Source organism: Actinia tenebrosa, unplaced genomic scaffold (genome assembly GCF_029948245.1).
Source record: "Actinia tenebrosa isolate PJP-AT-01 unplaced genomic scaffold, QUT_ActTen_1.0 PGA_scaffold16__25_contigs__length_10494907, whole genome shotgun sequence".
NCBI lineage: Eukaryota > Metazoa > Cnidaria > Anthozoa > Actiniaria > Actiniidae > Actinia > Actinia tenebrosa.
Genome location: NW_028292576.1, coordinates 6602874 through 6629612, shown reverse-complemented (window position 1 = coordinate 6629612; position 26739 = coordinate 6602874). Strand labels below are relative to the sequence as shown.

General features: G+C 36.8%; 2 protein-coding genes and 1 long non-coding RNA gene across 5 annotated transcripts; 1 reads left to right on the top strand and 2 right to left on the bottom strand.

The window, feature by feature from the left end:
* Positions 1-59: 59 nt before the first annotated feature.
* Positions 60-12074, bottom strand: LOC116305041 (uncharacterized). Of its 3 annotated transcripts, none has more exons than XM_031714864.2 (10): positions 12005-12074; positions 5368-5433; positions 4993-5106; positions 3622-3732; positions 3431-3547; positions 3309-3356; positions 2967-3025; positions 2548-2616; positions 2180-2263; positions 60-1526 (listed from the first exon to the last, which is right to left on the bottom strand). In XM_031714864.2, exons 2-10 carry the CDS (start codon positions 5428-5430, stop codon positions 1466-1468), a joined length of 726 nt encoding a protein of 241 aa, XP_031570724.1. In that variant the 5' UTR covers positions 5431-5433; positions 12005-12074; the 3' UTR covers positions 60-1465. The 3 variants fall into 3 exon arrangements, with proteins under 3 accessions (XP_031570724.1, XP_031570723.1, XP_031570725.1); XM_031714863.2 differs by lacking the exon at positions 12005-12074 and adding an exon at positions 8438-8818; XM_031714865.2 differs by lacking the exon at positions 12005-12074 and adding an exon at positions 7120-7179.
* A 586-nt stretch (positions 12075-12660) lies between these two features.
* On the top strand, positions 12661-16270 carry LOC148910672 (uncharacterized). Its single transcript, XR_016119979.1, has 5 exons — positions 12661-13047; positions 13180-13257; positions 13535-14028; positions 14878-15348; positions 15659-16270. It is a non-coding gene; the product is annotated as an uncharacterized LOC148910672 (long non-coding RNA).
* A 6181-nt stretch (positions 16271-22451) lies between these two features.
* Positions 22452-26266, bottom strand: LOC116305033 (G1/S-specific cyclin-D2). Its single transcript, XM_031714854.1, has 5 exons — positions 25851-26266; positions 25501-25716; positions 25186-25345; positions 24759-24916; positions 22452-22714 (listed from the first exon to the last, which is right to left on the bottom strand). Exons 1-5 carry the CDS (start codon positions 26052-26054, stop codon positions 22577-22579), a joined length of 876 nt encoding a protein of 291 aa, XP_031570714.1. The 5' UTR covers positions 26055-26266; the 3' UTR covers positions 22452-22576.
* Between the last annotated feature and the right edge of the window lie 473 nt (positions 26267-26739).

Genomic DNA, 26739 nt, shown 5'->3' with positions numbered 1-26739 from the left:
TTTTTCATCCCCCTTTTTGTAACAATATTTGTTTTCAAATATTTCATATACCAATCAAATATCTTAATACATGTTTTATTAACAACTTTAAATATGTACATACTATTAAATATTCAAGAAATAAAATAACGATGTCAATAACAGTTATGTTAAAGCCAGCGGCTCTCTCGCCCCAGTACTTGTCGCTCTGTGTCTGTGAACAACCTTTCGGGGTTTTGGTGGGGGTACCGAACGAGAGAGTCACTGGAGGTCGAACCTAGGGTAAATGTAAGATACAAGTAATCATAAGCGGTAGTTTAAGTTCGTTCGCTGCCTGGGTTTTATAAGTGGACTAAAAGTTAACTTATTTGTTTATTTTATATATATTTTTCATTAGCGCACAGCTGTACAAAAATATAAAGATCGAAAAATGGCTTCAAAATCGATTTTCATTGTGCATGCACATGTGGCGGACGATAAATTCATGTGAGTACGTACGTTGCAATTCGTAGATAGATTTAAATAATGAAAATACAATCGTTTAGGTCAGGGACGCACATACGTTTTCCTGAGTTAGATAAACGTGATGCATTGTGGTCTAGCTTGGGTACAAATTAAACAACACCATATATGATCAGGCATACAAAAAAAGATGTTTGTATTGAATCTAGACTACAATGCACCTGGTTTGCTAGCTCAGAAAACGTTTATGTAGTTACCAGATGGTGTTAAACACCAGAGCCAATTCATCTACGTACACGAATAACGTATTTTTAAAGGGTTGTTTTTCAAACTAGATAGAGGGAGTGGCAGGGGAACTGTATCGCATCAACTGAGTGTTTTGTACATGCATAAGAGTGTTTTCCAAATTCAGCCTACTATTTAATGCGTAACTAAGATTTGCTACCAGTCTTCCTACGGAAGCAGCAGACTCTCTCTCTCTCTAGGTCTACAAAATACTAGAAAAAATGCCTGCACGTATGAGTTAAGTGCTAAGAAACAAACTGAGCAGCCAATTAGATATATTATATCATTATGTAATATCTACTTAGCATTTTTATTTTATGTACATATAAAACTAAACTATATTCAACTGCTAAAATAAGATTTTTTACATGAGTCATTCTTTTCTAAACAGACGTACCAACTCACCCAATGGACACACCCAATGGAATTAATGCGCATTTGATCATATTCACATGTTAAAATCGCGCTTTATAGTATTAAATATTATTATTATTGAATCCGCCCTAAAGACCACACCTTAAGGACCACGCCCTATGTACCACGCACCAAAAAAGAGTGTGTACCTGACGCAGGCCCCTACATGGTACATTTTGTACATGAAAACACGTGACGTGACGCGCGTGACGTGTACAAGCTTTTCCATTGGATGAGCAGTGATCTCGGGCAATGCTATTGGCTCAAAGGATGTCGTCCATTCCGTACTGTGGCATGTCTTTTTACAGTAACACGAAAGGTACTCCTAATCATTGCTGCATGTATATTCCTTGTTTGGAGATGTTCTTGATGTTTTCGTTAGATAGCTAGAAGGAAAAATCATTTGTAAGAGAAAAGAAATACATTCGAATATAGGACGTTTGAATCCCTTGAATGGTGGCGTCATTTGACTCCCACTACCATAATACTTCGCGAGTTTTCTTTCTTATTTAAATTTGTATTCCCTCAGGAGAACAGTAAGACAGTAAGGCAATTGGTGCTAATTAACTGAAGAAATGACGCCATCATGCAAACGTGCTATTAGTAAAAGAAGGTAGACAATGGACGGATCTAGGGGTGTGTAGCGGCGGTGGGACCGCTCCGGCCCCAAAAGTTTGATTGAAAAATAATAATCGTGCGAATTTTCTTTTTTCTTTCTTTCTTTTTTGTGGAAGATAATAAGGTTTATTTCTATGTATTTGAAAGATTTTCTTTCAATATTATTGCAAGTTAGTTACGGTTTAGCACCGTCGTATCTCGGCACCAGAATGTCATTAATTCATGCGGGATTCCTGTGGATATGGCGGGAAACTCTTAACATCAAACGCGCGTACGTTTGACGGTTTTGGCGGGAAAATTCCCATGCGCGCCACCTGTGATCATGCAAGACCTCGATAAAGCTACGCCACTTCAAGCGAACAGTGATCAGGTAAGTGGCATGGACTTTTTTTTTGAGAATTAGTCAATATTTCGTTCTTACCACTTTAAACAGGTCCCTGATTGAGTTCCTCTGCTTATTTTCGAAGTTGTTCCTTGGATTCTTTTCAGCTCCTTGAGAAGAGATCTATTGATAAATGAAGAATGCGTGACTAAACTATCAATGTGTATCACTGTCTGTCTTTCTGTCTGTCTGTCTAACTGTTTGACCGTCTGATCACAATCTGACTGTTTGAATGACTTTCTGTCTGCTTGCCTGTCCTACTGTCTATCTGTCTGTGTGTTTGCCAGTGTCTGTCTTGCTGTCTACCTGTCTGTGTGCCAGTTTATGTGTCTGTCTGTCTGTTTGTCTATCCGTCTGGTTATCTGTTTGTCTGTCTGTCTGCGTATCAATCTTTGAAGCCGTCTTACCTTACTGTGTTGTTGAGGGAGTCAACCTGTTCTCTCAAGACGCTGTTTTCGGAGTTCACGTAGTCCACCCTACATAAAAAGAATAGTAAAAACAATAACTTTAAGAATAATGACAACGAAACAAATTGCATGCGTTCACTTATCAATTAAACTGACCCCACTTGAACACTGATACGAAAATATAAATACGCCATGTGTTTGATCCTTGAGTGAATCGTTGTGTGAACTATAGATCGTTGTGTGAATAGATAAAGGCATTTTTCTTATTTCAAAATGGAAAAAAATTCTCAGGCAAGGTATTCGAGATCCCTGTCCTTCCTTCCTTGTATTCTTCTTGCGCGGCCAACCATTCACACAGGCATCCCGCGCAGCCTAAAATCATCTCGATTAAGCTGATCAATATTCTATTGGTTTCTTACCTTTTCTCTAGGCTTTCGACGTATTCTTTTTTCTTTCTCCGACTTTCTTGTGCCGAAAGCTAAACAACGAAAAATATTTTTTTGGGTTAGATTTTTTAGCATTATTTCACTATTTGTCTTTTATGTTTTGCAGGTTTTAGTTTTTGAATCAAGTCTCTTTTTTTATTTATTTTTTATTTATTTATTTTTATTTGTATTTGGGTCAGTTTTATTTAATAAAGAGGCTGTTAAGTATTCCGACATATTAAAAATTGCGTCCTCTTAACCAGCCCCATAAATCAGTGCGCGTCCTTATCGCTCGTTACCAGTTTTCTGCGCAAACAGACCATTGCAATAGCATACCTTGTTTTTAATCTTTCTTCTTATCCTTTTGAGTGCTCTTTCTTCGGACTAAAAAAAACAATTGAATGCATTTAAATCGATCATATCATTTGAATCTTGTTAAATTTTGACTGAGCGCTTACTTTAGTGCACGGAGATCCACGGTTTAGAATAGGATATCCCTCTAACAAGAACGCTTCTCTCTCTCCTTCGGTGAGATCACCAGTGAAGATTTCCCTTGATTCATATCCAGTGCTTGCCTGCTTCGAAAGAAAAAATCATAAGTTTATTTAGGAATGGTATATTTATTTCTAACTGACTCACTGTCTCACACCTTAATGCCCGCATTGTCAAGGGACACAAAACCACTGGACTCTGAATCGCTGCCATTTTTGTCTTCATCTGTATGCAAATTATTATTCACTTTGTTTTTCTTTTGTCCTTTCTGAAAGATTGAAATCAAAATTACATGCAATTAAATAAGCAGCCTTCAATGATAAATGGCAGATTCTTTTATAGTCTCCCTCGCATCCGTTTTTAGTGTCGGTCGTCACGCAACGCTCCGGAGAGTTGCGTGACGACCGACACTAAAAACAGATGCGAGGGAGACTACTTCTCAGTACAGCTCGTTAAAAAACCTGCACAGGAATCCCACTTGAGATAATTGCAATAAAAGAAAGCTGGTAAAATTTAATAAAATCAAAATATGGCGCTTTCTTTTTTTTTTTTTTTTTTTTTTTTAGGCAAAGATATCCATAATAAAGAAAAAAAGCTATAAATAAAATAAAAAAATTAATTATAGAGCTTTTCAGCTGTGACGTATTTCCGGGTCCAACTGCTACAAACAGCTGATCTGAACCCAGGTAGCCCAAGCTTGGTTTCTGTGGTGTCATGTTATGAGGAAATGTATGAGGATTCATCAAAAATTTCAATAAAATCATTGAAACGTGAAATAAAGCCTCGAAATTTTACCCGATCATTGAGAAATAGCACTTCTTTCAATTCAAAAAATAACCACACAGAGCGTGGGCTACCTGTGATCTGAAATAGTGACATCGAAATGACGTCACTGCAAAACTGAGGTGTCACGAAGCCTGAGAAAATTTATTGATCAGTGAAAAATATAATATTCTGTCCACCATTGTAATAAAGATATATAAAACTCATTAGTTATTGTTTTACAGTTGTCAACCTCTTATTAGCAACGTTATCTTTATTAGGTGGCCTGGAAATCAATAACTTCAAGAGTGACACCTCAGTTTTGAACAATTTTCTCGCTTAAGTCAGCTGCAAAAACCACTAAAATAAAGCAACTTAAAACGTTCTTAATTGAACTCCCACCTGAAAAAAGAACTCATCACAACAATAGGACGTTAGCATGATGACTCATTGAACTCTACTAACAGACTCTTTTGCTCACTTTCTTTTATTCACTTAATTAGCGAGGCTGATCTCATGAGGAAATACAAATTTGAATATGAAAAAAAATTCGCGAAGCATTATGTTAGTGGAAGTCAAATAACGCCATCGTGTCGAACGTCCTATTCCTGACACAAAAAAGTAAGAAAAATCTAAAACTGATGCTACTTTTCGTTCTGGAGCCGTAAGTATATTTTCCCTACGAGAGATGTCACACTTAAATAAAAACATTTATTCTCGTTTATTGGATTCCCTGTGTCAGTAACGCGTACGAACATTAATGTACCTTGTTCAATAGGCAGGATATCTGGTATAGGACCTTGGCATCCTCTTCTCTACTTTTAGACAAGAAGGAAGACTTCGATGTAGGTGATGTTTTTCTGTCATCAGAGACACTGAGCTGTAATTGTTAACCAAATTAAAGGTTATAAGTAAGTAGGTAGGTAGGTAGGTAGGTAGGTAGGTAGGTAGGTAGGTAGGTAGGTAGGTAAATAGGTAGGGAGTTAAGGAAGGTAGGTAGGTAGGTAGGTAGATAGGTAGGTAGGTAGGTAAATAGGTAGGGAGTTAAGGAAGGTAGGTAGGTAGGTAGGTAGGTAGGTAGGTAGGTAGGTAGGTAGGTAGGTAGGTAGGTAGGTAGGTATAGGTACTGGTTCTTACTCACATCGTCTCTATCAGTAGCCATTCCTTCAGAAAACTTTCCATAAGCCAAATCGAAAACGTCCATATCCTGGCGATGAAAAGGAAATTAAAAATTAAAAACCTTTATTGTACTAATAACAACACCTAGTAGTCTCCTGGTGTGGTGCCAAGAACACCTCGGGAGGTGCGAAGGGTTCTCGGAGAGTTTCTGTTGCAACAACAATTAAAATCAAAAATTAAATTAAAGTTAAGACACAGAAATCACCCTCTTGAATTGAAATACGCGCGCACATATATGTTATCTGAAAACTATGTTATACCCCCTCAACCATCTGCTCAACCCTCCCCCACTCAGGCAAGCGATATAAGTAATTGCCGTTACGACCGGTAAAATAAACTCTTTAAAGTTCCCATCACCCTTCCGATAATATTCTCAGTATTGATTCTACATGGGGTAAGATGTTGAATAACCCGAAAAAATTACATAGTTTGAGTGCGACTTCTTGAAGTTATGAAGGTTTTTCCATGTCATATGCTAATGCTGTGACGTATGAGGAGGCATTTATGGTTATTTGTTGTTCCTCGTAATTCGAAACACCGGCTTCTATGGGAAAACTAACTTGCATTCATTTCTATAAGAGCAATGGGGAAAACAATGACGTATTTCAAATTTAATTTATCTGTACCAGTAGTGTTTTGTATATGAAATGATTACTCCTCATACGTCACAGCATTAGCATATGGCGTGTAAAAACCTTTATAACTTCAAGATGCCGCACTCAAACTATATTATGTAATTTTTCCGGGTTATTCAACATCTTACCCCATGTAGAATCAGTACTGAGAATATCGTCAGAAGGGTGATAGGCACTTTAAACAGTAAACACTATTCCAAACATAATCCTAGAAAATAATATGAAGACAAAATATTTCAGCTGCATAATTTTCTGTTAAAAAAATTGGTTTGTTTATTTGACTCGCTTTTTGGTGAAGCAGATGCTTACTTATAGGTTAAGCATGTATACTTATTGGCGTTTACTCTATAGTTAATATTATCAATTATTGTACGACGTTTTCTATTTTGCATGATGACCTATGTTATGCAGATTCTAATCTAGACTACTTTTATCGTTTGATTAAACTCTGGTTTATTTAGCTTATCAGTATTGATGCATTTTTTCTCTTGCCCTGATGTTCTTCCTTCGTTTATGTTTTTTGTTTTCTCTTATTCTTCTCCTCTCCTCTCCTCTCCTCTCTATTTTCCTCGGTTTTTAGGTTGGATCGATGTCTTCTTCTTTCCTTTCCTTTCCTTTCCTTTCCTTTCCTTTCCTTTCCTTTCCTTTCCTTTTGTTTCTTTTTATTCATATCTTTTTTTCATTCATACCTTTCCTTTTATACCACACTTTAATTTCTTAAATTCCTATCTTTCTTTTCCTCTTTACGGTATTCTTTTATATCCCGCACCCGTTTTAATTAGCGCGCCTGAATAACAATTACTTTTTATGCAACTATGGTAACGATAAAAATCAATATTCTCCTATCTGCAGTTCACGAATGCCGTGGAAAATGCCAAAGCTTGAGTTTGTTCTTCCCAAACTTCTTATCGATATATCTGGGGGAAAATTGGCTGTAGAGCCAAGTTGTTCTCCATGAGCGAGTCAAATCAAAGTTAGTTAACAGCAGCATGCATTTCAGTTGATAATTTCAAAAAAGCTTGCAAAACTCAGGAAAAACAAGTTAAGTTCGAGGCATGAAAAATAGCAAATCTACTCACCTATATCTTCTTTAAGACTCAGTTCGATATTCAGATGAATTAGATATTTCCTTTTATATTTACTAACTATATATATATGCTGAGAGCAAACTTCAATAACGGCCTAGAGGCCGAGTGCCTTGATATATATGTGATTTGTTGCTGCTCTCCGATTGGATAATTCTTAATGCTGACGTTTTAAAGTCCTATTGCAATGTTTTCTCCCTGTGGCAAAGCCGACATATTACAAAACTTCTCACGTGGCAGGAAATCAATTTTCTCTATGTGTACTCTGGGTTTTCTCTTTTGCAATTGTTATCTTCGATTAGAGAAGCCTCGATTCTATTTCCATCCCCACTTGCCAAGTTAGCAATTTCCTGCAACGTGACTGCGTACGAATTAACGCTGAGAGAAAAATAAACGGATACTACTAGTTAAAGTCTGATAGAAATTTCCTTTGGGAGCTCGAATAAAGCTAAATATCAAAGATGTTGTAGAGGGGAAATTTTACAACCAAAAAAAACTCAGTTAAAAAACACTGATCTTTTTTTTCTTCTGTGAAATACTTCTGGCCTTCTCGCTAGCTCAAGAAATTATTATGCTTTTGGTTGTTTTTGCGAAAGTGATACTAGCAGAAATTTCTTTGAAAAACAAGTTGGACATAACATATTAATTTTCCCCTGTGTCATGGCAGGTACTCTTGAGAGTAAGAATATATCAAGGTCTTTAGTCTGCAAATGAAACTTCACAAATCTAGCATTATCACAAAAATTATTGTGGGATTTTGTCCGGAACCGATAAAATCACTATCGATAAGTTTTGCATTTCGCGTGCTTTTTCGCATGCAAACTTTTGATACAAATTTTACTATTATTCCACGGAAAAAAGTATATATCATTAGGCTTTGTCCTGAATTCATTTGTTAATGAATTGCTTTTGAGTTACGACGATAAAAATTCAGTTCTAGGTTAATGGAAGATTTTAGAAAAACAAATTGATGTGGATGGGAAAATGTCTTGTTATGATTGGGAAAAAAGATGCTGTTGAATATTTGATTTCAGAAAGACCAATTTATGTATTCTTCAAAATACTTCTTCAAAATATCCTTGAAACTATAATTTACATTGCTGAAAATTAAAGACTTTTCTTTCTCATAGTTACTTGAATTTGAAAATACATATAATCCCTGATTTATCGACTTACAGGTAGTTGGAAAATTGTATTCTAATATTATGATATTACTATCCGTTTCAGTGAGCCAAATTCGTAAATATTGAATTGTGACTGAGTTCTTAAGGTGGTCCAAGATGTTAATGCAAATAATAAGCCAGCTACTAACCTTTAATGGTGTTGGTTAGATAAAGTTCCTTTGTTTGCTGGGCTGTGGGCGATCGTATCTTTTAAAAACATTAGTCAAAAAACCGTCTTTTACACTTCAACGACCTGGTAACTCAGTATTTCTAATGTTTTGCTGGTGGAAGACAATTCAGTCTTAATTCAACTGATGACCAAACTCTCTCTCTCTATTTGACACTAAGGTTAGAGCCTCAGCTACTGAGAATTTTAGGTGCGTTTACAAGTAAGAGTATAGTTGGATTTTCGAATTTCACGCTTCGATGTCAACACGTTTCAGTCTCACGCAGTTCAACACGCTTTAGACAAGACACGTGTCGCGGTAGGCGATTTTGTAGACGTGGCACATCGGCTCCTTGAAGCGAAGGAGCAAAACCTGCGAGGAATCGATAATTTAACTGAATTTAAAAGTAAAAAAAAATCATAGCCTGAGAAATATAATTGCAACGTAATTATGGCAACGAAGTGTACCTTAAACAATCTAGCCGTTTTAATTGCTTTCTTCACTTCAGTTTTTGATCAATATTTAGCACTGAATGCCTTATCAATTGTATCCAATTCTTTTTATTTCTCTAATTGCAATTTATTTCTTTTCCTATTTGTTGAAGTGACCACATTAATTCAATCTCGTGTACTTTGTCTGGTTATAGAAATGATGACGTATCCGAGTAAACACACGAGAAAGAAGATTACAGGACTGATAGTAAAGGAAAAGGGAACTGGGGAAGGAAAGAGAAAAGAGAGGCGGGAATACAAGGAAAAGAAAGAAAAAGAAGGAAAGCAAAGGGAAGGAAAGGAAAGGAAAGGAAAGGAAAGGAAAGGAAAGGAAAGGAAAGGAAAGGAAAGGAAAGGAAAGGAAAGGAAACAAAGATTCCTGTATCTTTTTCAAGCGTATTCAATTCTTAACTAATTTTCTAACAACCTGCTAGTAGTCAAGCTATCGCATAGCGCACTATGAAGATATCACTGTTTACTTTGGTTCAATATGCCTTCGGCGGAACACTGACGTGTCGAATATAAACCCTAGATTTTACAATAGCATTATAGAAATCAAGTCTAGAATATTCACCGCTATTTACTCAGTTGCAAATCAAATCCTTCTGCAATTCCCCCTGACTAGTTAGTCAGAGCTGTCGGTTGCTAAGTAGCCATTCTAGGCGCGAATAATACCTAACATATATAGTACATTTATTATTATTCTCTTCTATGCCTTAGGGGCTCAAGAACCACAAGAAGATTATTTAGGAACATAAAGGACATAGACTTGGATGTTGAGACTGCAAATGCAGCAATTAACTAAATACTTAACATATATATATATAAATGTTTGCCATTATTACTATTTTTTTTAACATATATTATTAGGATTAATTTTTACTAAATAGATTTTATGGTTATATATTAGTAGATATATTTTTATTATAGTATATTTCATTATGGTTTTTCTTTTTCTTTTTTCTTTTATATTATTATTATTATGGATAGATATATTTTTCATTGTAGGATTTATGAAGAGATAATTTATACGTCGTAAATATCTAATTTAAATTATTATTATTATCTAATAGAAAAAATAGAAAGAAAAAAAAATCATCATTATTATTATATTACTATTATTATATTACTATTATTATTGTTATTATTATTATTATCATTATCATTATCATTATCATTATCATTATCATTATCATTATCATTATCATTATCATTATCATTATCATTATCATTATATTATCATTATCATTATCATATCATGATCATTATCATTATCATTATCATTATCATTATCATTATCATTATCATTATCATTATCATTATCATTATCATTATCATTATCATTATCATATCATTATCATTATCATTATCATTATCATTATCATTATCATTATCATTATCATTATCATATCATTATCATTATCATTATCATTATCATTATCATATCATTATAATTATCATTATCATTATCATTATCATTATCATTATCATTATCATTATCATTATCATTATCATTATCATTATCATTATCATTATCATTATCATTATCATTATCATTATCATTATCATTATCATTATCATTATCATTATTATTATTATTATTATCATTATTATTATTGTTATTATTATTATTATTATTATCATCATTATTATGATTATTTTAAGATCCACTAGTCTTTACTTTCGTGCAGTAGCGCTGATGGTGTTTCAATTCGTTCAAAACCTCGTTCTGTTATGCCTCTTTATAAACTCCTTATATTAAAGCTCTTCAAAACTAAAATGAACCTTTATCGCATTCACATCAATGAGCGACCGGCCACTAAAAAATGGTTGCAAGTCGAGGTTGGACCTGATATAAAATACATTTATAATGTTCCGGAACAGTTTGGCTCAGCGAAATATTATTCACAGAACGGTTTCGACATAAATATTATGTCATATAAACTTAGTTCGAGCGAAAATGTTTTCTTTTATAACTGACTGCCTAATAGACAAGCCAATCAAGCATTTTACATCCATCGATTAAACTGAAACAAATGAATTCAAAGGATGCACTAGTCATTTTTAAATCGATATATAATGTGTTATATAATATTAAGCACGCAAAGGTTACGGTCACTGGAGTTCATGTTCTCTAACCTTGACCTAATAAAAGTTCACTCATTTTTATTATATAATTCCCTTGACCACTTGCAAAAATAAATAAAAAATAATAAAAAAATTCTCGCTTAAAATTAGCGACTACATAAGGCCCCGAGTTACTTTTTACCTCAGAATGTTTTCACAAATTCCCTTTGTTATGTTTGCTATTTTCAAGTAAAAATATCTTATATAATCTTTGTATAGCAACGTGTTTATTTCCTTGGCGAGAGTCACGTTTTTTGTTGGTAATTTTGTAGCTATAAAAAATGCTTTTGCCACCTGTCCGCGTGACTTTTAGAGAATATGCACTATAGTCAATCGAAACCCTTACCGACACTACACGGGGCGGGAATTTTAATTAATTCTCGTATAGTGTTAAATAAAGCACTTTCTGCTGGTCCCCGGAGAAGAATTTGATGTCAATTGCCCGGATTTAGCTACTCTATACGGCCCCGGATACGGCCCCGGTATTTTTGTTCTTGGACAGCTTAATATATAGCGTTATTTGAACTTGATTATAGTTTGGCATCCTTGAAGTTTGGAGACCCAAGAATTTGGTAATTCATCCGACTATTTGATGAGATTCCTAACTCACTGCAATTGTGTTTCATCTTTTGAGTATAATAAAATGAATAGTTGAAAACAGAAAGATGGAAATGAACTTTTTGAAAAATAGAACTTGCACCTACCTATATTTTGTCTCGCGCGCTTTGCAAAAAGAATTATTGTTTAACCAGAAATTTTCAGTGGAATATGCAAGAAATAAGACTAATATCTCCAGACACCTTTTGAGTTAACTCTGAAAAGTTATCAACAAGAGTGTATTTACATTTGAATTCAGTAATATAAGGTTGAAGTGAATAAGATTTATTCTGTGACTTTGAAAGAAAAAGGGCTCTAGAACAAAGTACCTTACCTATAATACGACACTTGAGGGCCGCCAACCAAGATTCAAAATTAATTCATGAATTAAGAAAGAAACACCTAGAACAGAAAAAAGAAAAACAAAATCCTTAAGGAAGAATTATTTTATGATTACTTAATAAGTCAATAATTGTTTATTCCGTTTTCTAACACATTAAAATGTGTTTCGCCTGACTATGTATATGCTTCAGTTACATAACGGCTTATCTCATAGCATGCTCACGTGGACTTTAGTAAGTTGCTATGGCAATACGAAGTATTCCTTCTGTAGCCACTTACGATTTGTTTCTTATCAGTTAGAAAAATGCTATTTTTGGATTGAGTGCAGGTTTGTTTCAAGTGGGGATATGATTATGATCTAAGTTTTAGGCACGATCTCGCCTAATTTTAACAAGCATGCGTCGCGACTTTCGCGAGACACAGGCGGGTTACATGGCGCAATTTAGGCTTTATGAAACGTGCTTCGTACGTCACGAGAAAGTTTCACAAAAAGTTGAGCTTTGATTTTATACTCTTGCAAACGTGTGTGTCGCAAACATGTTGTGTCAGGACAAAAATGAGGCGGGTAACACCCCCCTGAAAGTTGTCTCGCACAGGGCGCCTTATTCCCGGTCATTACTCATTTCTCACCCGGCCATCGCCCTATTTTAGTAAAGTCCATTGCCACATACGTTTCTGCTTTTAAGAAAGTAATATCATTCTCAATCTAACCACTCTAAAATTGAAAACTGCGGCCTTTCGTATGTTAAACCAACATAGTTCAATTCGAATTAAGCTGGATGGTTTTTCCAAACAAGTCGCTTAGAAGGTCGTCTTTTGGTAGCCAAAAGCACGTGCATTGAAGTATGCGAAATACATTAAATGTGGTCATACGTATGCGCGACGTTGCGCTGTGCATGTACATGTAATATATGTCTAATGGAAAGAAACGGTGGAATACCGTATAATATGCAACGGACGTTTTCCTGCATTCTGATTGGCTGTATTTTCGATTTGCTCTTTTACTCCGACGAAGGACTAGCGTCCGAAACGTCAGTAAGTTTTTTCATCGTTTCATGGTGTATAATTTACCTTTTTATCATTACTGTATTTTCTATGGTGCGGGATAAAAAGTGTATTCTGATATAAATAAGCAGTGTGGATATTAATTTTGGATTTCGGCTTCAGAGATCTTCTTTGTCTTGTGGTTTATTCCTTTCTCGCTGAATTGCTGATGTTTCTTTTCCTGTGGCAGCGTTCTTGCGGGTAGGTGTATATATATTCATATTTATTTATTCTTATATTTATATAGTTACATATTTTAAATCTATTTTGTGTGTGTGTGTGTGTGTGTATTTTACACAGCTCCATTGTAAATAAGTTTTAACTTTATGGATTCTGTGTTAAATAAAGTTTATTATTATTATTATTAATACATCTCATAGAAAAAAGATTCACAAAATTAGATTGTTAAACTTAATTAGTTAATTATCTATTCTCCTCTCCTCTCCTCTCCTCTCAGTCTAATTTTTTTGATTTCTAGGAGTGGATATCGTTTCTACAATCATTCCTACAGCGAGTTTTCTGCCGGTTCTGTTATAGTTCACTCAGTTGGTAATATACACCACGAGTCGGCATCGTTTTACTTGACCCACTCGATGATTGGTTAACTGACAACGTTCCAATCATTCTGAGCCATTAAGAGGGTCATTCCATCGCATTATCACCACATGATCTAAGTATCCTTGCCGTTTCTAGGAACAAGTGGAAATCCGCATACATATCGCGTTATGCTATACTAGAATTACCGACTTTGACGTCATAGATTATAACCGATAAGACCTAATTGACCCCAGGCTGAGCTACGTCAAAATATGGATGCTGCATTCCTATTAGCTAAATGATTATCAGTGAATACTTAAAAAAAACTCCGGAAAATAAGGAATCTAAAAAGGATTAAGAAGCCTTTAGTGTGTTCTTTGCTGTTTTGGGGAGCTTTTCTTAACATTTTAACTGGAACTGACATAATGGACACGAGTGAGTCAAAACGTCTTTGTAAATTGACTTTTAAACATGCCTGAAAATGGACTTTTACAAAATGCCAAAACTTTATAGTGTCCATGTGGTCCATGCTTGAAACTTAAGGCTAATTTTTTCATTTAACAGATCAAAAACAGTTTTCCGTGTTTGATACTCTGATCAAAACACGCGGGATGTTGGGAGAACACGAGAGGAGCGCAGGAAACCACGACGCGTAGCGGAGTGGTTTCCAGCTTCTCGAGTGTTCTCCTAACATCCCAAGTGTTTTGATCAGAGTATCAAACACAGAAAACTGTTTTTGATTTGTTTTATAAAATAACAAACGCGCTAAAAGATCGAAAAAAAGCAAAGTCTAAGTAAATTCTCCCTACGTGCCGTCTTATTCAAACTGACCAATGAGCGCGCGCGATAGATTAAAAATGACGATAGCGTGTTTTGATACTCTCATCAAACATGGTTTTCGACCAATCATAGCGCGCGTAGTATCCCAATTATTTTATAAATTGTCTTCATTAATACAGTATCTTGGTCTGACAAAAGTATACTCTCACTCAAACTCTTCTGAATTCTTAGAAAACGTGCTGAAAGGCACGCATGCGCAAACGTTTTTCTCTATGTACTTCCTAACGCAAAACGTCCCCCTTCCTCCACTTAGTCTTTCTGGCTCCAACTCTTAATTGTTGCCTCAAAAAAGATAAAATTATAAACTTTATGGCATCTTGAATTGATCTTTCACTTAATATCAATAACAAGAAATACCAACTATATCACCCGATGGTATCATCCGATTGATGCTGTTTAGACCGTTATCTCTTTAAAACTGTAAATTGCACCATCTTTCCATAGTTCACTAGTCCAGAGATGCATAATGTCTAGACTCCAACGTACCCAAAGTGTTTTGTTTTCATTCCATGGTTCTTAAATCCTTGAAGAGTGTTCTTCACTTGTGTCAGATCATGAGAGTTTACGTGGGTGGATCGGGTAAGATGAGAGAGTAAAGACGGAGAGTGAAGATGACCTACCTTCTCAAGATTGTACACTTGCCTGTAGGTCAAGAACCTTCAAGATTTCATCAGGAAATAGAACTGCTTGACAAATTTGCAGCCTAAACAGTTGCATGAGAAGCTGCACGCCAAGTTTGGCTGCATTCATACTTTGAATACTTTGTGCAATTTTCGATGAAGGTTTACGTCTTCAAAAGCAGCAAGAAAAAAGACCACCAATTCAAAGCAGTTGGAGACATTGTCCGGTTTTCCCCGCGAAGAGTTTGGTTACATCACGTTTTGCTGGCGACACATCGTGGGATTCTTTCATCAGGTACTTGACAAAGTCATCGAGATACTTATTTCCTTTGTATACTTAGTCCGATTCCCCTAGAAATTAAACTGGTGGTGAAATTAGTGGGTCAAACGTCAGGTGAAGTCACTTGGAATGTTCTTGATATGCTTAAAGAAAGAATGTGCCGAAAAACTCATTGGGATATGATAAGGGAAAGCAAAGTACAAGAAGTATAGAAAGGAAACTAAGTTCAAATGAAATAAAAAAATTGGAATCATAGTACTGAAGAAAAATGGAAAACTGAACTTACTTCGCTGTAAAGTTAAGAGATTGTTTTGTTTTCTGCCAGACTACTACAAGATGGAGAAGTCACTTGAAGTCTTCCACACGAAGTTGAACAACTTAGGAGAGGGCGTTTTAGCATAGTTTCTAACCGAATGCGCCCTGTAGCTTATGCATTACGAGCATTGAGATTAACATTTCAAAATTGATTTCAAACTGAGAATCAGCACATCTGAACAGATAAGATTAGACAAAGCTAGTTTGTCATATGGAAGAGCTTTAGATCTTGTTAAACACTGACATCGTTAAAAAACAATTGTGTGTGCAACATCTGGGACGATTTGTTTGTTTATCTTAAGTTCGCATCGAGCATAATCACAAGCAGAGTTACGAATGTTATAACAGCTTCCAAAACAGCTGATAATCTTTGCTCTCCAGCATGACACTTCACAAGGTCTTCCCCGGTTTCCCGGTCATTATGAAGGCGAAGCGTTAACCGGCCTTGCCTCATGCTTGTTCTATAACGGTGCGCGTTAGGAAAAACTCAGGGGTATGTACCGGTATCCACCACCTTTATTCATAAGATCGGGTCCCTATTTTGGAGCATTGTTTTGACCTCGCCCCTACACCTAGTTTTTAACATGGTGCGGTAAAGCACTTTACATTTTGACAAAGTAGATCGGCCTCTGTTTTAAGGTCCCCCCCCCCCCCCCCCCCCCCCAACTTTCACGGACCGTTGGTCACTCTCGGGTTTTTGGACGAGGAAGAAAGAGGCAGTGGGCGGCCCAATACCGTTTAATTCCATGATTATAAGAAACTAAGATTATAAATCATGCAAATCGGTGTATCTTTAACTAACAACATTGCCATCGTAATAAACTTACTACCATTAACCTAAAAAGCATGATTATTTCCATGTGATTTCAGCCATCTTAATCGATAGTTAGACTGCCATTATAGATGCGGCCCCACATGCAGCATCAGTACTCGTGCAATGAGGGGGGTCCGACTTAAGTTCGGCAACGATGTTCACCAGATGGTCACGTAAATGAACATGTAAAAAAAACCCACCGGTTTTACGGTTAGCAAATAGGACAAAACCAATGGTTCTCCATGTCTCAGAATTCCAAAAATCATTGCCGGAACAGAAACCAAGAAATTTCCATTTATTTGGTAGAAGTGTAAAAAAACGTCCAGCAAGGAAGTCTTACTGTGTTGATATCAGATTTTTGCGGAATTTTTGGTTGTATTTAAAAGGATGGTAGGGAATCATTTAGGACTTCCCGATGACCTTGGAACTGAGAAGTCTGACTGAGGCAACGCTGGCTGACTACTAATTTCTCGGCGTGCAAGCAGACAAAATATGTGCCGCCTGCACGAAATCCTCGCGGCGCTAAACGATGGCATTACCAACTGTATGTGCCTGCGTACGTCCATGTCTGTCTAGGTTTAAATAGACCTCTTCGGCTTGGGGTAATGTTGTCCCATTTCAGACCACGTGTCATTCCCTAGAGAAAATAATATTCTTTGTTTGAGCTGTATCCATAGTTCATGTGTCTTCTCATGTGCAAGCGAGCGCAAACCTTAAACAAAGAAATGATACTCTAGGGAATGACATGTGGTCTGAAATGGGAAAACATTACGTCAGAGCCGAAGAGCTAAGTCTATTGGACCCGTTGATTAAAAAAAAAAAACAAGTGCAAGCGAGCGCAAACCTTAAACAAAGAAATGATACTCTAGGGAATGACATGTGGTCTAAAATGGGAAAACATCAGAGCCGAAGAGCTAAGTCTATTGGACCCGTTGATAAAAAAAACTTGTCTAAGAACTAGTTGAATGTAAATGTAATTTCAAGAAATGTGAATCTATTTTAAGTCGATTACTGAGGAGTGATTGCTCAGTCCGCCCGAGTCAGAAGCCGAGTCATGGCCGTAAATCACCCGACGTCAGATCGAGTGGAATCTAGTAGTTGATCAGTTTATCTGAGATGTTTTTCATTTCAAAGAGAAACATTCCAGTATCAGCCTTGAGAGGGAAAATAATAGAGGCTAGGGTTTTGGTAAAAGTAGAGAATATAGTTGAAACTATAGGCAAGGGATATTTGCCGGTGCGAGATTCATTTTTAAGCGATAGAACAACGGTGCCAATGCCGGCAATGCAAGAGATTGCCATTTGCTTCTAGCCTTCTTATGCATCGATGTGTATCGGTATATTCCTGAAAAGCCCTCAATAGAATGCAACTATAAGTGGGCCTATTTTGTTTCCGAATTTAACGGCTTAAAGAGCCACAATTACTTTTTAGGCTGCATGTTGTGTTCAGCTTTCTTAGCCGTCAGTTTCAAGTGGTCGTAGTGAGGCGAATAATATAGGAGGTATACATCGTCACCGAGTGACTGCAACTGAGTACTTTAATTAATAATGCTGTTGTACTGCTTCACATGATCCTTAACTGCGAGTCTTCTTATATTTGTTATGGTCTCCATCTCCATTATGCTCTAGCTATATATCAAGATTGATACAAAATTATGTAAGAACTGACTAATGCCTGACTATCGGCCACGTGGTATCACTGAGGACCTTTTTAAGCACCTTTGACCACAATAGCACTATGCTACATTTCCTAATGCTCGCACCTCTAAATACAAATCCATTGTTCAAAGTCATTGGCCAATTTTGGGATTAGCAACCGAACGTTACATGCAATTCAGAGTGCTTTGGAGTTTCGTAAGGGCTCAATTCTGCTGGGGCAACATTGTTAGTTGTTCTCCTTGACTAACTTCATCATGAGGCCAACAAAGCCTTCTCCTTATTGTGATGACTTTGAATAGTACAAGAATGTTTTTCATGATGTATTATATAAAAGGGTTCTTTAATGGGGTTGGGCCAACAATCATTTGATGCCTGAATAATAGACTATTTACCACCATCAAGGATTTGTTGCCAGTATGGAAAGAAGCTTATGCCACCAGAATAGCGCAGCGCGGTTATACTAAAAATAGATGTCACGAGATCGGACCCCCCGCATGACTCAGACAAACAGAACACAAAGGTCATAGTAAATGTAAAGCGGTTTTCATTACGCTCGCTAGTTTCTTTATATTTTCTCGTCGTTTTTTTTGACAAAATGGTCAGTACGAAATATTGCTGCTGGGGAAGATGTAATAGTGATTCAAGATACCCCGATAGACTTCCACTTCTGTTACAAGGAGTTGCATTTGTGTTTGATAGTAATATGAATGACTGTGCTTTAAAAGACATTCGTTGTCTTTTATGTAAAAGCACTGCCTTTTCATGACTTCCTGTGATAGAACAGACTCTTGGATCACACTTTGAATAGTGTGATCATGAAAAACCTTTAGACTCTTAATCTCTAGCAAACCATCTTCTTCCACAAGACCATCAGGAGAACATGCTAGCCAGGGGTATTTGGGATTAACCCACAATCCAGATGCCACAACTTGATGCTTTGTTTGAGCTTGGTATTTCAATATAGCATCGGCTTCATTTTCTAAGCCTCTTGCCATCCAAACAGACTGGTAGTTTTCACTCTCCATATTCCATTTGTAAGATGATATAAACTTCGCACTTCGACTGGCTGCACTTTTGGATCCATCAAGTACAAGTTTTCCAATCTTAACAGCTTCAAGGCATTTGGAGGCGGTTAGTCGAAGTCATCTCTCAGAGTGCCATTTTTCACTTTGGCTCTGTTGCTCTGTGTCAGAAAGTTGGGTGAGTGATGAGGGAGTTAAGTTCTTAACAAGGATTTCTACCTTCTCTCTTAACAAAGGCAAGCAAATATCGTCTACTGAGTAATCATTATATGAAACCTTCAGTTGTGTCGTCCACATAGAAATTTTCCCGGTCTTAGCATTTTCATATTGTAGCCGAGAGACAAAGTTATTGGTCATTGACGATGTTACCTGTCTGTATTGAGGCGGTCGTGGATCGAAATCTATAACTTGAACTTGTGTTTTCTTTTTTTTGGAGGGATATTTGGCATCTGAGAGTCTTTTGGGATTTTTCTTTCTCTTTTTTCCTTTGTTCCATGAACACTCCTGGCTAGTACATGGTGTAGTTACGATATGTCCGTGTTCTTTGACGTGGTCTAATAACAACAGCAAAACCGCAACTACGTGGCTGCATCGGCCAAGTTCTGACGCTTTGCATGGCTCACACGATGCATGTATAACTGCGCCACTTTGAATCGATAAAATTATCAATACATTGTGAGGAAGATCTGTTTTCATTGAGGGCCAAACGTGCGCGCGAAGGAAATAATAATCACTGTTCTTGTTGTCAGTAACGTCGTGTACGAAGCCAGAGTCAACATATTTACGTCCGTTCTTGAAAGGCTTGTCAGTCATATGTCCGAGTCCGTGTCCCTTTGCTTCATCATCACTATCATCAGACGTTTGATCTACGACTTCACTTTCTGATCGTGATGGAAGCGATTCTAAAGCATAGAGATAAACGTGTCCATAGTTGAACTGCGCCGGTATGTCATTGGATGGAAAGTTTTTCCAGCCCGATGTAGGTATTTCAGGGACTTTATTCTTTGGCTCTTTGATTATTTTTCCGTCCTTGCTGTATTCCTTGGATACCTTAATATCGAGCCACCTACCTCCATCTATACTCGGATCAAGAATGCGGTAATTTCCAGCGTTTATACAATCCTGAACACGTGCGAGCAGTTCGCTACGCTTTCCAGTGACTTTTAGGTCTCTGCATTTAAGCCAACGCTTTAACTGGTAGACAGTATAGTTTCCCGGGTCAGCATCAAACCTGGATCCAGGAACTCCATCATTTTCAGTCAAGTTTGTAGCTGTTTTAAGTGGATTTAGATACGAAGTATTTATATTTGCAGTCATTCCTCTTCTACTGAGATGGTTTGTTTGTCTGAGTCACGCGAAAGGTATCATATTTCGTGACGTAATAACCGCGCTGCGCTATTACTGAGTGTAATTACGTAGAAGATTACGAGGTTGTTTTCATGATGTATTATATAAAAGAGTTCTTTAATGGGGTTGGGCCAACAATCATTTGATGCCTGAATAATATTGTAGACTATTTACCACCAACAAGGATTCGTTGCCAGTATGGAAAGAAACTTATGCCACCAGAATTACTGAGTGTAATTACGTAGAAGATTACGAGGTTGTTTTCATGATGTATTATATAAAAGAGTTCTTTAATGGGGTTGGGCCAACAATCATTTGATGCCTGAATAATCATACTGTAAATAAACTACTGAACCACCATGGAACTTCTTAGAGGATTCGTTGCCGGTAATGCGCACCACCGGCCAAAGAAACACTCATGCCACCAGAAATCACATTCCTGAAAACGCTTTCTCTTGCCAAACAAACTGGCTAGTTTATCACGGATTTACGCCGTTATTTTTTTCGGTTGATAATTAAGAGGATACACCAAAAATACCCCAAAATGAGCAGCGCAGCACTTTGCAATGCCCTGGAGAATCGCTACGAATACTCGGAGGTCGGAACTTCAGTGCCAGGGACCGCCGAACAATTATTAGAATTTCATTACGATTTTTAGGGCAAAAGCCGGTATTTCTCTAGGTATACAATTAGGTGAATCATGTTAGGATCATAAGGAATACGTTCACGGATTTTCCTGTTTTCCTAGCTTAGTTTACAATATCAATGGCGGTTTTGCTATTCAAACTATTCACGAAGGTCAGTCTAAGTACTAACAAGATTAGTGACCATGTCAGTTGTCAAGTTATCGCTATGGCATTCGTTTATAGATCTTGCTGCCAAGGTCTTTTCTGAAAATTTCAGTGTAGAGTTCAGTTTTAATCCTCATTTTTGGCCTTGTTTTCGTAGACAAGGAACAACTCTGCAAATTATCCATCATAAACCACTCGATACAAATACACAGCTGATGGTTGCTAATGATCTTCAAAAATTGTACATGTGATGATTCAAGATTCAAGGAGTAGGCAAAAAGGCGGGAAACTCGGTCGTTAGGATCAGTTCGCGGTTATCCGTTAAAATCTATTTATTTTTAGCTTATTGCCTGCTATTTCTTAAGTAGGTGCATCAGTTTGAAATCTTGAAAGAATGAGCCAGATTAATAATACCAAGGATTTGAGAGCAGAATAATGAGTGTCATTACTGTAAAGTTAATGCAATATCATTTAAGTGCATGCTTCAATGAAACACCATTTGACCGCACTCCCTCGAATATCATATTGATACAAACCGATTCTTATACTACTGAAGAATTTTAGATTATTATTCGGCCCATCGACTTAACACTGTGATAGCTCAAATATTCAAGATGAAGTGAATCCCAATTTTTGTGTACTCTATGAGCATTGTCGTCCTCTTTTACCAAAAATTGGATCGTACTAGAGTGATCTTACGTAATACATTGTACTAGACTAAATTGCATTGTTTTCTTTTGTTATACTCGACTTACGTCTTTGTTTCACGGGCGAATTAAAATCGTTCTAAGTAGCCTTATAAATACTAACTTGACATATTGCTATCCCTAAAGACGTGTGGTAATTTACGTTTAAACATGACAAAGGGCTCCCAATACTGAATACTTCGAGTGGACATTTCATTAAGTATTTCTCAGGATTAAATTAATCTTGGTGTAAAACTATACAATGAAATTTTTCTATCATCAAAGAAGACAATGACACTATTTCGAATTCGGCGTGTAAAATTGCTCAAGAATGGGCGTTCCAACTCATTCAGGGGACATAAACGTGAGGACATTTCATATCCCAGTACATTATCACCTGCTAAGATCAATTATTAGCCCGCGAGGTGTATCATACCAGGATTAATGCTCTGTATTGTATACACACAACACTGACCACAAACACATCAGTCGTATCCAATCTTTATTACAATATATACACTCACACTAGCTTTGTTCGGACGTAAATCCAAGGTGACGCAATAGTCACAATTTTATAAGTCTTTATCGAGTGCGCTTTTTCATGCGCTCATTAAAATTGAATATCTTGTAGGTCTGTCGGTGTACTTGGGGTACTCGGTTGATCCATTACGTTGTTCCGCGATTTGTCCGACTTTACACTTAAATGTAAAACTTCTTCCATAAGATCTTGACAACTTCGTAAACATTCCTGGAGGAAAGGATAAACAAAATGAAACATTGAGTAAAGAGTTTGAAGGTATCGGTTTCATGGTTGGGGATATGGTCAAGATAAGATAGATAAGCCACAATATGGCAACATCTTGGAGAGAGTTTAAGAAGCAATATGGAGAAACAATAAAAAAAAAACGTTACTGCCTTTGTGGCTACAAAAAATATGCGCTCTTAGATAGAATTTACTTGAATAAGCTTGATATATTTACACATTTTTGATCCTTTAAGCAAGCAGTCAGTGTGCTGTCTTGATTGCTTTTATACTCAGTCCAAACGTTTCCTATATCTCATTGTCGATATTTTGCTTCTTGCGCAATCTAAAAGTATTCCATATTTTAGCGTCAATGTATCGAGTATCGACCTAGCAACACGACCTTGTACCATACTAAAGGATCAGTAAATTAACTTTTTGGGTTCTCCTACTTTTTCTTCCATCCAAGTTTGTATTTTTTCCATTCCTCTCAGAAACTAGTTTCATCGTCATCTTTGTTACATGTAACTACTATTAACGTTGAAATCGCGAAAAAAAGTGAAAGTGTCGATTTTCCCTCTTCATATTGCCATGCTTGCTATTTACGAATTTTACAAAAGAAAAATGCGATAAAACGAAGTAGCGGAATATAAAAGAATGCAACTAGTGTTTATCCAAGACTTATTTGTAACCCATCAGTGAATTCTGTGATTTTTGTCACAAGGAAAGGTCGTGTAACTCCATATAAAACAAATCCTTAATCGACAAAAACACATGTTCGAGAAATATCCCTAAGAGCCCTAACTCCTCTATAGATGAATAGTCTTAGGCTGGAATTCAAAATTACTCGTCGCTCGTGGCATCCACAAGTTTAAACGTATTGAGTATTTTGAACAAATAAAGGCCTTTACGTCACAGAACAAACAGAGACCCTCTCGGTAAAAATAATTTTTTCCTGCTCGGGACATCACAATTTTCTAAAAAATTCTAATCTCCGACTTAGATTATGAATACTTATGAAAATGATTTTCACTGGGGAAATTTAGAGCGTGGACGGAAGATCGACGAGTCATAAGTATCGGATCTTTGGATATTTCTGTGCACGAGAAATGCGTTCAACGTGGTCGTGGTATATTTCACTGTGCTCAGTGAACTGGAAGTTATAAAAAAAAGCTTAGGTTCAATGATTTCACGTGGATTTCATCACTAGGTGAACAAAAAATGAATTCTTCAGTCTGACCTTTCTCGAGGCTGAAGCCATGCAAGTGAAATCAAAATTAATAACGAAAAATGGACAGAAAGAATCGACCTTGCAGGCCTTTGTAAAAATATCAAAACGAATGAATTTGACAGGAAAGTGATGGATTGCTTTCCTTCAGAAAAGTCCAAATGGTGTTTAGAAATTTCAGCGCATGGCGTTGAATGAAATCTCGATATGCGCTATTCTTTGCCCGTACTTTACTCAATTACACTGCTTTTATTGATTTACACACAATGCCACGCTTCGCGCGCTTTCCTAACGCACCCATTCAACGCAAAATTAGCAGGTACATTACTCAGAAAACCACGTCTCAGGAGTAGGTAATTCACTTATTTTTAATCACCAAGTTTGGATTATGAGCACGGATCGTCAAGTCGAGGACACGCTTATCAAAGAAAATTCGAAACTTCTCATGAAAGGCTTTTAATGGATTATACGATACTGGCATTGAAGGCCTTATCTCTTGCGGCTAACCCAAATACAAACCAATGTAGCTAAAAATAAGTATTAAAGGAATGAAAAGAAACAAAATGCAGCGTATGGTTGACTTGGGTTTCAAAATCGAAATCAAATCCATTAAAAATGCCTTCAAAATTTAAAATGAAAAAATTCCAAGCACACAGCAACGCGCGCGCGCAAAAAAAAAAAAAAGAGGAAAAAATCAGGATGCTCGCGCGCGCGTTTCCTACATTTTCAACATACATTAAAAAATTCTAATTTTGCTGGATGGGGATTCAAAGGTTTGCTTACAAGCGAAGGGAGCTTTTCGTGACTCGAGGCTTTACTTACTGGTTCAATATTTGTGATGCTTTGTAAAAGAGAAGCTAGCTTGGTTGCTGACCATGATTTCGAGTTCCGATGTGAATCTGATATACCCAGACCGGTGAATGCAGCACACACAGAAGCGCCCGCCAACATCGAAGGAGTATAAAGTAAAAATTTATCATCTGTTAAAAAAAACAAAGTACATTAAATTTATAAGCATTAATGAAAAATTCTTGGTTGACATAGTAAAATAAACTCGCCCTGCACTAAATCCCTTCAATTTTACAGTAGCCTTCAAGGAAAGTATAAAGTAGACAAACAACAGAACAGAGAGGAGATAGAATATGTCTGTCTATATCCACAAATTAGACTATAATCAAATAGCTAATGTCTTGCAGGCTTTAAATTGCTAAACAAACTAAATCCAAAAGTCATGACTTGACGCAAATACCTGTGCAACAGAGAGCTATGAAGGTCGCGGCATGCTTACGAAGAACTTCAGACGTGGAGGAATCGAGTGGAAGTCGGCTAAAGATCTGTTCCAAGAAATCGTACGCTGTAACTGCAGATACATCCCATTTTAACTTGCCTAATACTAAGAGTTCCCAATCCTGAAACACACGAAAAGACAAAATTAATGATTTAGTTTGCATCTAATTGACTAGATAAACAAGTACAATTTGGAAATATCTTAAATAAAATTAATAAATTTTTAAAACAACATATAATATTTAATCGCGTTGAAATATTTCCCTCGTGTACTTACTAATAGCTCTTCACATGTTATAGAATTATCTGTGTATATGCAAAGCTTTTCGGCTGTTAGTGGCGTTGTTTCCTTCAGCTTGCTCGCGATAAACATACATACAGCACCAAGTAATTGAAGTTCGCATTTTCTAATGGGTAGCATGGATAATAATCTGTCTAAATAGTTCATAGATAAAGGAAAAACTTCCTCTTCGCATTGTTGTTCTTCACATACCTAGAAAAGACCAAAGAAGAAAGATCAACGAGGGCAACTAGAATATAGAACGGACATATTTTGAATTGTCTTGTAGCAGAGCATTACAGGCAGATAGCATGTAATTATGTCAATAATTATCAATAACTACTTACTTCCAACATCCACGTAGCTACCATTCGCCTCATATTTGGTTCTACTTCAGTTTGCACAATTTTAAAATAATTACAGCTAGGTAAATACTTTTCTTCACACGCTAGTAGGTTTTTTAACACACGATCGTCCTTTAAAATAACTGGGTCTTTGTAAGCATATCGAACTCGCACTCCGGGTTCGCAACACAACAACTCCATAGCCATGGCTTGTAGAGATTGCAGAACTTCGTCCAGTAGTGATGGAATGATGAAAATTATTGATTTGAATTGGCGCCGGGGTTGGCTTTCAATGACTTCACACGGAATAGTCTCAACAAGTAAACTTGCGATTTGTATTCTCGTGTTTTGGTCTCAGATTTTGTGTGTGGCCTCTTACCCCGGCGCTCAATGTCTAATGTGAGCAAGAGAATGCTAATGTACATCCGAGGTCTGTATATAATCATTGACAGCCAGTCCATCAGCATTCGCTGGCATTGCTTTGTGGTTGCCGGGCAGATTTTTGCTTTTCGCTAGGCAACGACATTGACATGGCTTCCTGCGTTCTCTTCTCGACCAATCAGCGCGCGTCGGCAAAAAGCCATGAACATGCAAATCAAACTTGCGACCGGTCACTCAAACTGTCAAATTATACATCACGAGCTGCAAAAAATCGAAACTATTCGGCTTTTCTCAAGAGCTAGAGACTTCTTCATCTGAGGGACTTCCCTTAATCAGCTGAATGCTTATGGTAAAAGAATAAACTCAAGCCCGAGTTTATTCAGACGCTTTCGATAAATAAATTCCCAAATGCAATATTTATGGTCGGTTAATTAATAGGAGGAGCTAGATACCCGCATTCCATGAATGCCTAAACTCAAACCCACTCAAGTGTAACAGCCCCCATTAAACA